General features: G+C 47.7%; 1 protein-coding gene across 1 annotated transcript in view; it reads left to right on the forward strand.

Moving 5' to 3' along the window:
* The first annotated feature begins 998 nt into the window (after window positions 1-998).
* Window positions 999-12,699, forward strand: part of CACHD1 (cache domain containing 1) — a 209,480-nt gene continuing 197,779 nt past the window's right edge. Inside the window, exon 1 of the mRNA XM_042952006.1 lies at window positions 999-1,244. Coding sequence (XP_042807940.1) covers window positions 999-1,244 — 246 coding nt within the window. The remainder of the gene's footprint in view (window positions 1,245-12,699) is intronic.

Raw genomic sequence — 12,699 nt, forward strand, 5'->3', positions numbered from 1 at the left:
AACACCGAAGAGAAGCAGTGGACGCACAAACGGCGGTCCCCTCCTCCCCCAAACTCTGCCAGGCAGAAAGCCTGCCTCCCAGAACTTAAAGGGACATTGGATGGGTGGAACCTAGAAAGGGTGGGATCCCGGGGTCCGTCGCGTTGGAGGCGGGGAGAGCTGGGGTGGGTCGCTGTCGCCGGCCACGAGAAGGTCCTAGTGACCCCAATCCCGGCAGGGTTAGAACCCGAAAAGAGAGCCTGCTCTCCAGCCCCCAGCGCCTGGGGGGGCCGACTCCGAGGCGGGAGCGAGGGGAAAAGAGGAGGGGCGACTGGGGGAATTTCCCCGCCTCTCTCCCTCCTTCCATAAATCACCGCAGCCGCGGCGGCGGCCGCGCCGGGAAGTGCACGGAGCCGGAGCGCAGCGTGGTGGCACCAGACACCTCCCTTTCCCCCCGCCGCTTTCTTTCTTTCTCTCACTCAGTCCCCCCTCCGTTTTTTCTTTCTTTCTTTTTTTTTTTTTAAACCTTCCTCTCTCCCTCCTCGTTAGGGTGGCTGCTGCAGCCTCGCAGCCGGGCGCCGCTCCTCCTCTGCCGGTGCCGCCGCCCGCCCGCCCTCGCCGCCTCCGCCTCGCCGCGACTTGGGAGAAGCGAAAGCTCCGCGGCTCCGACTGTCAGCCCCGCGGCCCGCGCACCCGGTGCGAGCGCCGCCACCCTCCGAGACGCCCGCCGCGCCGCGGGGGCCGCGCCGGCGCCGGGGTCCCTGGGAGCGAACGGGCGGCCGCTTCCTCTCCCGCCCGCCGCCGGAGCCCGGCGATGGTGGCCGCCCGCGCTCCCGCGCTGTAGCCGGGCGCCCCCTAAGTTTGGGAGTCGCCGCCGCCGCCGCGGCGCGCAGAGGCGCCTGAAGAAGGGCAAGAAAGTTTTGCGGGGTGCGTCGAGCGGGCCCTGGGCGCACCTCCCGTTGCTCCCTCCCCGCTTCTCGGCGCCTTGAGCCCGTCGGCGGGGAGTGGGGGGAGGCAGCATGGCCCGCGAGCCGGAGGAGGAGGAGACGGCGGGGGCGGCCGCCCTGGCCCGCCGCTGCCGGGACTCGTCCGGCCCGGCCGGGGCCGGGGCGCGGCGGCCGCCCCTCTGGCTGCTCTGCCTGGGCGCGTGCTGGCTGCTGGGCGCCGTGGCCGACGCCGACTTCTCCATCCTGGACGAAGCGCAAGTGCTGGCGAGCCAGATGCGGAGGCTGGCGGCCGAGGAACTGGGGGTCGTCACCATGCAGGTAAGTGGCCCCTTTTGCGCCCCCCCCCCCCCGAACTTGGCAGGCATCCTGCCCCTCTCCTATGCGCAGAGCCCGGTCCCGTTCCCCAGTACAGGTCCCACTGGCCAGGCAGACCTCTCTGGCATATACGGAGTCCCTTTTCCGCGAGACAGCTCTGCCCTCTGCACAGACCCCCTCCTTCTCCGACTACACACCAACTCTTCCATGCACGCAGGTACTCTCCCTTTCTCCTCCGCAGAGGCTCCTGCCCCTTGCGCGGAACCCTCTTTACCCCCCTTTACCCCCCCCCCCCCCCCCCCGCAGCTCCTTTATCTTAGCAAGGAATATGCGGTTCCCTCGAATCTCCTTTCCTAATTTGCACGTAGTTTCCCCCGCAGTCTTGTTTTCACCCCGCCACCCCGGCAAACTCCCCTTTGCTCTTTGTGTACCCATCCCGGGGCAGACGGCCCCGCCTGGCTCGGACGATTTTCCTCCCCTACCCCACCCCCTTGACCACCTCCCTGTGTCCCCCAGACCGAGGCGCACGGATGGGCGCCGGAAAGGAAGGCACCACCACAGCGTGCCCAGCTGCTCCTGGGCCACCTGGGTCCCGGCGGAGAGGGGCGGGAGGAGTGGACTCTGCGCTCCCTTTCCCCGCCAGGGTGCATTGGGGGAGGGGCTGGCCTTGTAGATTCCCGACTCTGGTCCGGCGTGGGGGACTTTTTTATTGCTTTCCGCTGTTGCTGTTGTCCTTTAGCGCACCGTCCACTGTATTTTTGTTTTGTGTATGCCTTTTTAGGGGAGAAAAACGGGGAAACCGTGAATAAGGTTCCCATTTCTCTAGATTGTTTACCGTGTTGGTCCTCCTCAGTGGAGGAAGGGGCTTATGGAAGGATTGCCGGCGGCGTATAAGGAATCCCGAAGGTGTTCCTGATAACAGTAGTAAAAATTGCTAAACAGCAACCACCTGGAGATTCTACCCTGCCATTATTTTATCTTCTTGGTCAGAAAGGCCCAGTCAGTTAGGAGAGGTTGAGGTGACATTAAGAGTCTGAAACCTTTGCTATAACATTCTTCCGTAAAATAACCTCATTCCCTTATGCATTCTAGCAATAATGGTGATAAATGTGGTTTTCGAAAGAGCGAAGTTTCCAGGAATGTGATCTTGGAATAGGTTTCTGATTTCTATTCTACTGTGACCACCCTTCCACCTCCCACCGTGGGGAGGTGTTTTGAGTCACTTTGGGATTCAGGTTACCGACGTCTCCCCCACCCCACCCCCTCCCGAAAATCTTCTGCCCTACCACGCCTCCTTCCAACCCCAAGTCTTCACCCTGGATGATAGTTTTCCTACAGCCACTCCCGCAGACCTTTAACACTGTAGTGGAAAGACGCTGGGATTTTGTTGTTTTGGTTTGGTTTTTTAGATGAGATTGAGAAGTGGGTGGTTTGCTTGAAAGGTAATTCTGTATTTATTTGCAGACACCCGGCCATGAAGTGCAATAGAGTCGGATATTTCCTCATTTGCTTAACAATAGACAAGCTTTTAAGATACATCATTTAGTTGTCCTTTCTGTGCAGATCTTTCAGGTTCAGATTCCGTTATACTTTTTCCGCATGCGTTTTCTTATTTCTGATGGTTGTTGACAGAGTTCTTAGAAGTGAAGTGACTTTTAGAGGAAATGGAACTAAAATGTTAGGAAGGAACTAGGATTCCCCCCCCCCCCCACCAGTGGTGAATGTTTCAATTCAGAGCACAAACTATTGTGTTTTTGCATAGAGACATTTAAGATGTTGCAGTTTTGGGCTGTGTTGGTAAGATTAGTAGGCATTTATCACCTTCACCCCATCACAAGGGCTGGGCTAGAGATCTTAAGTTTCTTCCCCACCCCCTTCCCCATATAAGCTAAGGACTTGGCTTTTTCTAAGATGCTGACAGCAGTTTTACTGTTTCTCACCCGATCCTTGACAAAAGGTGAAATCGGATCCCAACACATTGTCATTCAGGTAGGGATCCAAAGCAAATGTAGTTTTTAAAAGGCTTCCCTGTTGAAAAGGAGACACTTTGGAAAAAAAGCTCTGATCTGTGGGGGGTTTGTGCCCAAATGGCCCTGTATCTCCTCCCAACTGGCCTCTTTCTAGCACCTTTGCAATCTCATTGTGGAAACTGGCCTCCTGGGGACAGGGTTTTGTCTGGCAAAATGTGAAGTGGCTTCTCTCCTTTTTTGAAAGGAGAAGCACATACTGTATTTAAATTCCTCTCCTTGAGCTGTACATTGATCTGCCACTTGCCTCCATCTGGGAAAATTGGGGAAAGAGTCTCTTCTTAATTTTGTTACACTGCCAGCTTTTGGGGGGTGGGGATACTTGTAAAATAAAATCTAAGGCAGGCTAGATTTTTGGCCCTTAGTACAAAGCTTTCGAGCCTCCTATTTTCCTCTGCAAACCTCTGGGATTTGTTCAGTGGGTCTGAAATGATGTGGGTTTAGTTATTTAAAGTGCAGATTATATAGTCCTCCCTTATGGAATATTGGATTTTATAGCTGTAGAGTTATCCTGCCATTCAGATGTAGGTAGCCTTGTGGGTGTTAGGGTGAGCAAGGTCAGACTTCCATATGCAGATGTGAGGGGGTTGAGGGAAAGGTTCTGTCTCTTTGAGAGGAAAAAAAAGATTCCCCCTCTGTTAAGGATGGACTCTTCATTTGACCTTGGCATTTTGAGCTCTGTGCAGAGCACTGCTTTCAGGAGAGCACCTTATTGATGAGAAAGTTTGTGTACGTCAGTTTATACGTAAAAAGCCCATTTTCAGACTTCTAAATCCTTTCTGCTGCAGAAATTCTCCAAAGACAATTTGCCTGTTGCAGCATTTCAAATGGCAGCACATGCGGCACACAGAAGGTTGCAAGGGCTAATTTCACAAAAACAAAAACCAGGCCTTCCTGCAGCACTGTCGTTTCCCATGCACAGGTTTTGTTTTCTGTGCTTGGAAATCAAGACGGTGTGAAAAGCTCTCCTAAAGATTTTCTTGCAAAGGTTTTCTCATGGAGGCTTCCTCCTCGTAGTTTTTTTTTTTCTTTTTTGTCCTTTGTTTTTAGTAACAAAATTTAAAAAAAAATCTTTAAATGATTTGCACCAATGAATTTTGCCAGTGCCCTGGGAAAGCTGCCACTGAATATTGCCCCCCTCCCCCATCCCCTCCCCTCCCCCACCTGGCAGCCGACCTCCTACTTCATGCGTAAAAGTCAAAAATCTAATCATGGTCTCCTCAGGGGTCTGGTAGAGTGAAACCTTCAACAACATTGAGAGGTGGGGAGCAGAGAGTAGCTGTGGCCAGAAGACTTGTTTCTGCCTATTTCATTTGTGCAAGAAGTTTATTTTTTGGTTTGTTTTGGTTTTGGTTTGTTTGTTTATTTATTTAATATCAAGCAGCCTTGTGGAGTGGAAAGAACTTTGACATTGAGTGTTTGGAGACCTGGGTTCCAGCCCTGCCACTTACAGGTTGAGTGATCTTTATTTGCAAGTTGGAGGGTGCTGGTTCTTCCTGGAGGTTGGCTCTGTGGACTTGATGAAAATAGTATATGTGAAGGCACTTGTTAATGTGAAACTATGGCTGGGGAAATGTTGGTAGATATGGTGGTTCTTAAATGGAAAAATAGTAATTGAAAAGCTTACTGTGCACAGAACCCTTTGCTAGGTGTTGAGGGGATTTACAAGGAGGTATTCCAGCATAGCCCCTCAAGTTTATAATCTGGAAGAGGAGGGAAGATTGCACAGGTAAAATGGCTTAAATAACCATGTCTGCCTGTTAGAAGGCATATCTGGGTCTGGCAGCCATTTCACCAAGCACTTATAAGGCCCATTTAACATTATATGACAATACAGGCTCTTTAACAGCAAGGGCCTGGCACATGGCCAGTGTGCCCGCCTTGATGTTAGCTCTAACACAGCTCTGCCGGGCTGGGCATAGTCACTGTGAACTTGGCAGACACACCAGCAGGTTGGTCAGACAGCTGCTGTTTGGGGCCCGGAAGGGGGCTGGGGAGGGTCCTTCCAGTAGAGGCAGAAGAAGTACCAGAAGCCCAAGCGAGAGCTTCAGCTCCAGGTCAGGCAAGAGCAGCAGCCAGGAAAGATGTGACTTGAGGAACTGAAGGGCTCAACTGGGATGAGGTGCTGGCTGCAAATCTAGAGCAAAGTTGTAAATGAGTGGCTGCTGCTGAAAGTGAGAGGGGAGGCCTCCTTTGTATGCACCAGAACAGCCTTGGAAGTTCATTGTTCATTTTGCATACATTCAGCAAGGGTTGGGCAGGGGGGTGCTTCTTTGTGGCCAAGGGCTTTGGTTAGATTTGGCCTGAATACAAGGTGAATAAAGCCTGGTCTGTGGCCTTAAGCTCTGAACTTTTGATGGAAGCAGGTACAAAAAGAGGTATAACCCAGGGGGCTGGCAAGCAGCAGTAGAATGCAGTGGGTGGTGTGGTGGTGGAACCCGGAGCAGGGCATTATGGGAGGGTAAGGAGGGCTGCCCAAGCCCATGTGGGGAGGTCTGTCCTGGAAGTTGGTTACTCCTTCCTCCGTGTTTTCAGTGAACTGGGAACACAGAGAGGTCAATCCTGGAAGCAGCAGCAGCCTCAAACCCAAAGTCTGATCAAATCAGTAGTTCATTGAACATTTCTAATCCCCTTTGGTGGCACTGGACAAAATAGTATATCTTCAAGCCCTTGGTAGGGATGTGGCTGTGACTCTTGTACTTCTTCACATGGCCTCAAGTCTTCTCTCCATGGCCATCACTGTGGGGCTTTTGTGGTTATGCACACCAACATCTTGGTGGCTCTGTCGTAAGTGCATGCTGATTTGCAGTTAGGTTTAGGTAAGGTTTGTATTTTCTCCTAAATCAGATCTAGCATACTAGGAATGGCATGTTTTAGGATAATTTGTGTACTGAAGCAATATCGAATGTGTTAGGGGTGATTCCCCCTCCCCCATATTTGCAAAAAAATGTGATTTTATTCTGTACCCTGTATACAATGTAAGTCCTAGTGGGAAAAATTGCTGCCTTGCTCTCTTCTGAAATAAAGTATTTGGAGCAGAAGAAAATTGCCCATTGATGGATAACTCTCAGTTGAACTTGGTAAGAGTGAGCCAAAGAAAAGCATGTTGAATGACTTCTGGTGGACTCTCCCTGTTGTGCTTCATACTCCCTCCACTTCCTCTCCACTAATACCTGTCTTAGTTGGCATTGGCGCCTGTGCTTCTGTTTTTTCTGCCAGTCCTGCTGGAGTCTGGAGGTGTCTGGGGGAGGGGAAGGAGATGGTTTCACACTTTGTAACCTGGTGCTATTTCTGGTTGCTGCTTGAGGAGTTCCTTCCTTGAGCTTAAGTGGATGAGCAGACAGGAACCTGGAAGAACTCTGGAAGTTGGGTATTATGTGCAGTGGGATTTACTTTGGAACTCCTTGGACCGGGTGTAAGAATACTGAAATTCAAAATAGGAAGGGACAACAGAGGCAACAATTTTGACACAGCTAAGTTATTAACTGTTAACTTCCCGCATATTGTTAAAATTGCTCTGAACATTAGGGTCTTTCGGGCTTGACAGTGTTAATGAAGGGGAATAGATTTTAAAAGATAAGTGTCTAGCACAAGGTCCAATGTAGCAGTAGTCAGTAAGCAGAAGTATGGGACGATCTTTTTAGTGCCAGGGCACGGAACCTAGAAGGCAGTGAACAGCTCCTGAAGCCTGTATGAAATAAAAATCAAATCTTTAGAACCTGCAGATTTCAGTGTGGTCAGTCCTTTGTTCCGGGGTTTACTGAAGTGGGGTGCACAGACCTAGGGATATGGTGCAAAACCATCCTTTGGGGTTTAAGGAGAAAATATTAACCCTGTCGATAATAGTCAATGTTTACTTTTCTTTTTAACATTTATTTATTTTGAGAGAGAGAGAGAAAGCAGGGAGAGAGACCGGCAGACACAGAATCCCAAGCAGGCTCTGCACGGTCAGTGAGGAGCCCCACACAGAGCTTGAACTCCTGAACCGCGAGATCATGACCCAAGCCGAAGTCGAACGCTTAACCAAATGAGCCACCCAGATGTCCCATCAATATTGACTTTAAAATTTTTCATTACAAAGATTTGGAGGGGAAAAAAAATAGTATAACAATACTCATGTACCCTTCACTGGTTTACACCAGCTTAAACAGCAGCTCCTGGTCAGGCCACTTTTATCTCTGCCTGTGCCAAAATAACTGGAGAATATTTTGAAGCAAAGTCCAAATATCCCCTAATTTCATCCATAATATTTTAAATTGCATCCTTAATTTCTATATTTTAAAATGTTTTGTAATGTGCATAATGGTATACTAGTATATTGAGCTTATAATCTACAAATAAAGACAACTATTTGGAGGGTATAAACTTATTTTATGGTGACATGCCTGAGTTTTTGACCAAAACCATTGCTGTGTCCCCCTAGCTCTTTATAAATAGCCTGTATCTTTCCCTGGCAACCTCTATAGTCTTCTGGAAGTCCTGTGCAAGCTTCTTTTGGGGTGAGGGGACTCCTCTGGGACCTTTCCCCCCCCCTTTCTTACACAAGCTGTTTGGCCCCCGTTTTTCCTGTCTGGCTTTCTGCACAAGGCTGTGAGGATCCTTGCTTTCTTTGTGGCCTCTGTATATTGTCTATGCATATGTATTTGACTGATGGATTATGGACCACATCTTCTCCTTACTCCTGTTCTCTCCCCATTCCAGAGGAGGCCAGAGTGAGAAAGGGACAGCCAAGATAAGCTGTGAGAGAGAGGGGAAAGTTGAAGAGGAAAAGGTGGACTATATACATATTTGTCTTCTGAAGAGCCTGTCTGTAAATATTCACTGGGTGTCTCGGTGCAGAATTGGAGACTGGGAGAGTGTAGGAGAGGCAAAGAACACCCAGTGCTTTCTGTCTGAAAGCTCCTGTCTTTTCAGGGAGACTAAACCAGTTTGTTTCTTTTTTCTCTCCTCTCCTCTCCTCTTCCTTTTCTCTTCCTTTTTTCTTCCTTTTCTCTTCTCTTCTCTCTTTTCTCTTCTTTTCTCTTCTTTTCTCTTCTCTTCTTTTCTCTTTTTTCTCTCCTCTCTCCTCTCTCCTCTCTCCTCTCTCCTCTCTCCTCTCTCCTCTCTCCTCTCTCCTCTCCCCTCTCCCCTCTCCCCTCTCCCCTCTCCCCTCTCCCCTCTCCCCTCTCCCCTCTCCCCTCTCCCCTCTCCCCTCTCCCCTCTCCCCTCTCCCCTCTCCCCTCTCCCCTCTCCCCTCTCCCCTCTCCCCTCTCCCCTCTCCCCTCTCCCCTCTCCCCTCTCCCCTCTCCCCTCTCCCCTCTTTTTTCTCTTTTCTCTTCTCTTCTCCCTTCTTTTTTAGTTTACATCCAAATTAGTTAGCATATAGTGCAACAATGATTTCAGGAGTAGATTCCTTAATGCCCCTTACCCATTTAGCCCATTCCCCCCTCCCACAACCCCTCCAGGAACCCTCAGTTTGTTCTCCATATTTATGAGTCTCTTCTGTTTTGTCCCCCTCCCTGTTTTTATATTATTTTTGCTTCCCTTCCCTTATGTTCATCTGAGACTAAACTGGTTTCTATGGGTCAAGACAGGATAGAAAGAAACGTTGGAGTATGGGATCTAGATCACACCTGGGGTGGAGAATGGAGAATGGTGTTGGCCCTTGTCAACTGAAGGGTAGTACTCTCCTCCAGTTGTTGCCCGAGTGGCAGTAGTAGTGTGGGTCCAGTGTTGCCACATGACTGCTTTTCAGGAGAGGGTGGATATCTGGTTTTCAGATGAAACTCAAGATTCTTAAAAGTGTGGGCAACTAATTCAGATGTAAGCAAAACAAACACAAAAACTGTGTGGGCCAAACGAAACATGTCTATGGGCTGGATTAGGCCAGAGGCCACCGATTTGCAGTCCTGGATTAAAATTACTCAGTGGGCTCCAGGAGGTAAAAATCAGTGCTTTATATAAAGGTTATAGGGAAACCACTTTCCGAATAAAAGGAAGGAAAACTTTCTGATAGAAAAGTTCTAAATTGGATTGCTTTGGGAGGTGAACTCTGTTATAATTAAGTAGTTATTGAATGTTTGGTGTCAGGTACTGGGTTACATCTGAGCTCTCCATCAGTTAATTTCTGATCCAGTGAGTGAGAAAGGGGTTTCCAGATGCTTGGGGAAAGGATGTCAGGGATGTTAATGTATTTGGGGGTGGAGAGGGATTCTGGAAGGCTTCCCAGAAAAGGTGGAATCAATGAGTTGGTTAGTCAAAGAGTGGAGTTTTCAGAAGGCTCTTTTGTGATGGCACCTTTTGAGGAATGGAAAGCTGGCACTAAGGTTTGGAGTTAGGAAAGCCAGAGGGAAGGAAGGGTGCAGGAAGAGGTCAGAGAAGTAGAGGCCAGGTTGTGGGATCCTTGGATCCTTCATGTCAGTCAAGACTTTTTATATGGCAGATAACACCCAGTTACATCGGCTGAACAAGAAAGGTGCTACTGCCTTAAGCAATTGAACAGTCTGGGCAGTCTTTGGGCAGTGCTAGATTAAGACTCAAACCATGTGGCCAGTAGAATCTCTCTGTCTGCATGCTTACGTTTTTTTTTTGTTGTTGTTTTGTTTTTAATTTACATCCAAATTAGTTAGCATATAGTGCAACAATGATTTCAGGAGTAGATTCCTTAGTGCCCTTTACCCATTTAGCCCATCCCTCCTCCCACAACCCCTCCAGTAACCCTCAGCTTGTTCTCCATATTTATGAGTCTGTTTTGTCCCCCTTCCTGTTTTTATATTATTTTTGTTTCCCTTCCCTTATGTTCCTCTGTTTTGTCTCTTAAAGTCCTCATATGAGTGAAGTCATATGATATTTGTCTTTCTCTGACTGGCTAATTTCACTTAGCATAATACCCTCCAGTTCCATCCACATAGTTGCAAATGGCAACGTTTCATTCTTTTTGATTGCCGAGTAATACTCCAATGTGTATATATATACACCATGCATGCTTACTTTCTTAAATAGGTTCTCCCCTTTGTTTCAACATGGTGGGCAGTTGAGTTGGGAACTTGCTGCTTGTGCCTGAGTCTCCTATATTTGGAGTCTCTAGGGGAAAAGAACTAGGAACCTGGAGAAAGCTTGCTATCTAGAAAACTCAGCTGAAGTGACTTCGGATTTAGACACCAGCTGCCGAGGCCTGCTCCATAGCTAGGTTCTGCCTCCCTGAGTCTGGTTCAGGGACAGCCTGCTTTGTGGTCTCCCTGCTTCTGGCTGGAAGGCAGGCTGTCTGGCTTTCCACTGTGGTCTTGTGGTCTGCCCTCAGGGGTTGTACAAATCCAGGCTCAGAAGGCCTGCCCTTGGCATACCTTTTCTCCCTGACCTTTCAACTCCTCAGATCACTGGGCGCCAAGAGGACTGGGAAGGACCAGAGAGAGCATCACCTCTACATCCCTTCTTTTACAGATGAGAAACTGAGGCCCAGTGGGAGAAGTGGCTCTCTGGAGATCAGACCCAGGAGTAAGTGGTAGACTTAAAACTCAAGTGCTGGGGGCGCCTGGGTGGCTCAGTTGGTTAAGCGTCCGACTTCAGCTCAGGTCACGATCCCATGGTTTGTGGGTTCGAGCCCCGCATTGGGCTCTGTGCTGACAGCTCAGAGCCTGGAGCCTGCTTCGGATTCTGTGTCTCCCTCTCTCTCTGCCCCTCCCCTGTTTGTGCGCGCGCGCGCACGCTCTCTCTCTCTCTCTCTCTCTCTCTCTCTCTCTCAAAAATAAATAAATAAAAACCAAACAAAAAACTCAAGTGCTGGTCTTAGGACTCTTGTTTTTTTGACACTTTGCACAATACTGTCCTGTGGGGGCTCCATTTTTCTAAGAGACTTTGCCTTAAAATATAAAAGAAATTTAAAGATATTTATATTCTTTGGGGAAAAGAAGGTTTGGCTTAGTTTTGTTTTGTTTTGTTTTGTTTTTTTCCTTTATGGATGAGAAGGTAAAGTTGATAGTCTACTTTGACAGCTGACTGGGTTTTTGTTTTTTTTGTTTGTTGTTAAGCTGTTATTAAAATACCTAGAAGTCAGTGAGCCACAGATGAAACCTAAAGATTCTGAGACTTACTATAATATTGTTAGTTTTTTTAAGAGCCAATTTAAATGGTCAGTTATTTATAATTGTGAACTGTACCACCACCAGTCTTTTTATTAGAAAGATAAAGCATAAAAAGGAAACCAAACTTTAAGGGAAGAACCCTTCGTTTTTTGTTTATGTAAAGGCTACAGAAGGAAATTCCACCTGTAATTTTCAGGCAGAATTCTATTTTGGACCTCCAGAACTTGTATCTCCCTAGTCATTAGGAGTATGAAGCTCCCTCCCCCACGTCCCCCACTTTGTTCTGAGTTCAAAAGGAGTTTTCCTCTCCAGATTTACAGTCAAATGATTTCTGAGTTAATTTACAGTTAGAAAAATTCCAATCCCTAAATACCAGAGTGGATCCACTGTAAAGCAACGTATGGTCCATATTTCCCTGGAAATAGTGTGTTTTATTGTAATTGTAGAGGAGAAGCCAGTGGGTAAATTGTTATCTGTTGTGTGTGATAACGTCTTGATTCTCTTCCAACCATAACAGTTATTTTAAAGACTCTGTGCAAGCCCAAGACTATAGCACTTCCACCCTCCCCCTTGATTCCCCCTTGGATATTTTTTAAGTTTTATTTTTGTGTGGAGTACTAAAAAAGAAAATACTTTGAGGCCCTGGTGGAAGGGCAGTGAAAATCGGCAAGCCAGTGAGAATGAATCTGAATTTTTAATTAGGCTTTGAGTTGTGTCTTCAAAGTGTAGAGACATCATTAGTGATGTAAGTCTTGTTGCGTTAGCAGAGACTGACATTTTACTTCAAACGTGGCGAGTGCAGCTGTCCTGTGCAGATAAAAGTTGCCAAGTGCGGAATAGCAAGGTGGATTGGTAGATAATTAGCTGTCCCACATTACTGCAGTGTGGAAGAAGCCTGCCAGTCATGGGCAGGAAGAAGGAATTATTAGTGGGAGAAAATCCAAGTGTGTCATAAGGCAATTTGGAATCACTTCAGCTGTGGCAGAGCTGATAAGGCATATGTTAAGGAAACAAGACAAACTGAGTCTAGGATGTGGCCAACTTCTTTTCTTTCTCTTCAATTTAAAAGAGGAATGGCTGGAAATGAATGATCCGTAAATACAGTGAAGTACAGGACCTTCAGTCTGTCCTGACTCCATGTATGAAATAGTTAACCAATTTAAAATAGTCTCCGTATTTTCCCGTATCTTGAAAATAAAGTGAGGATTCTATACAGGGGAAAAAAAAAAAATCACAGGGATGCCATAAAGCCTTGACGGTAACTGTGCTGTGTCTATCCCTGAAAAGATAATTTGAAGAAGAAATTTTGAAGTCCATCACCTCTCTACTAAAACGGTTATAATATTTATAAGTGATTTGAGGATATATTGC

This window comes from Panthera leo, chromosome C1, assembly GCF_018350215.1.
Source record: "Panthera leo isolate Ple1 chromosome C1, P.leo_Ple1_pat1.1, whole genome shotgun sequence".
In the NCBI taxonomy this organism is placed as follows: domain Eukaryota; kingdom Metazoa; phylum Chordata; class Mammalia; order Carnivora; family Felidae; genus Panthera; species Panthera leo.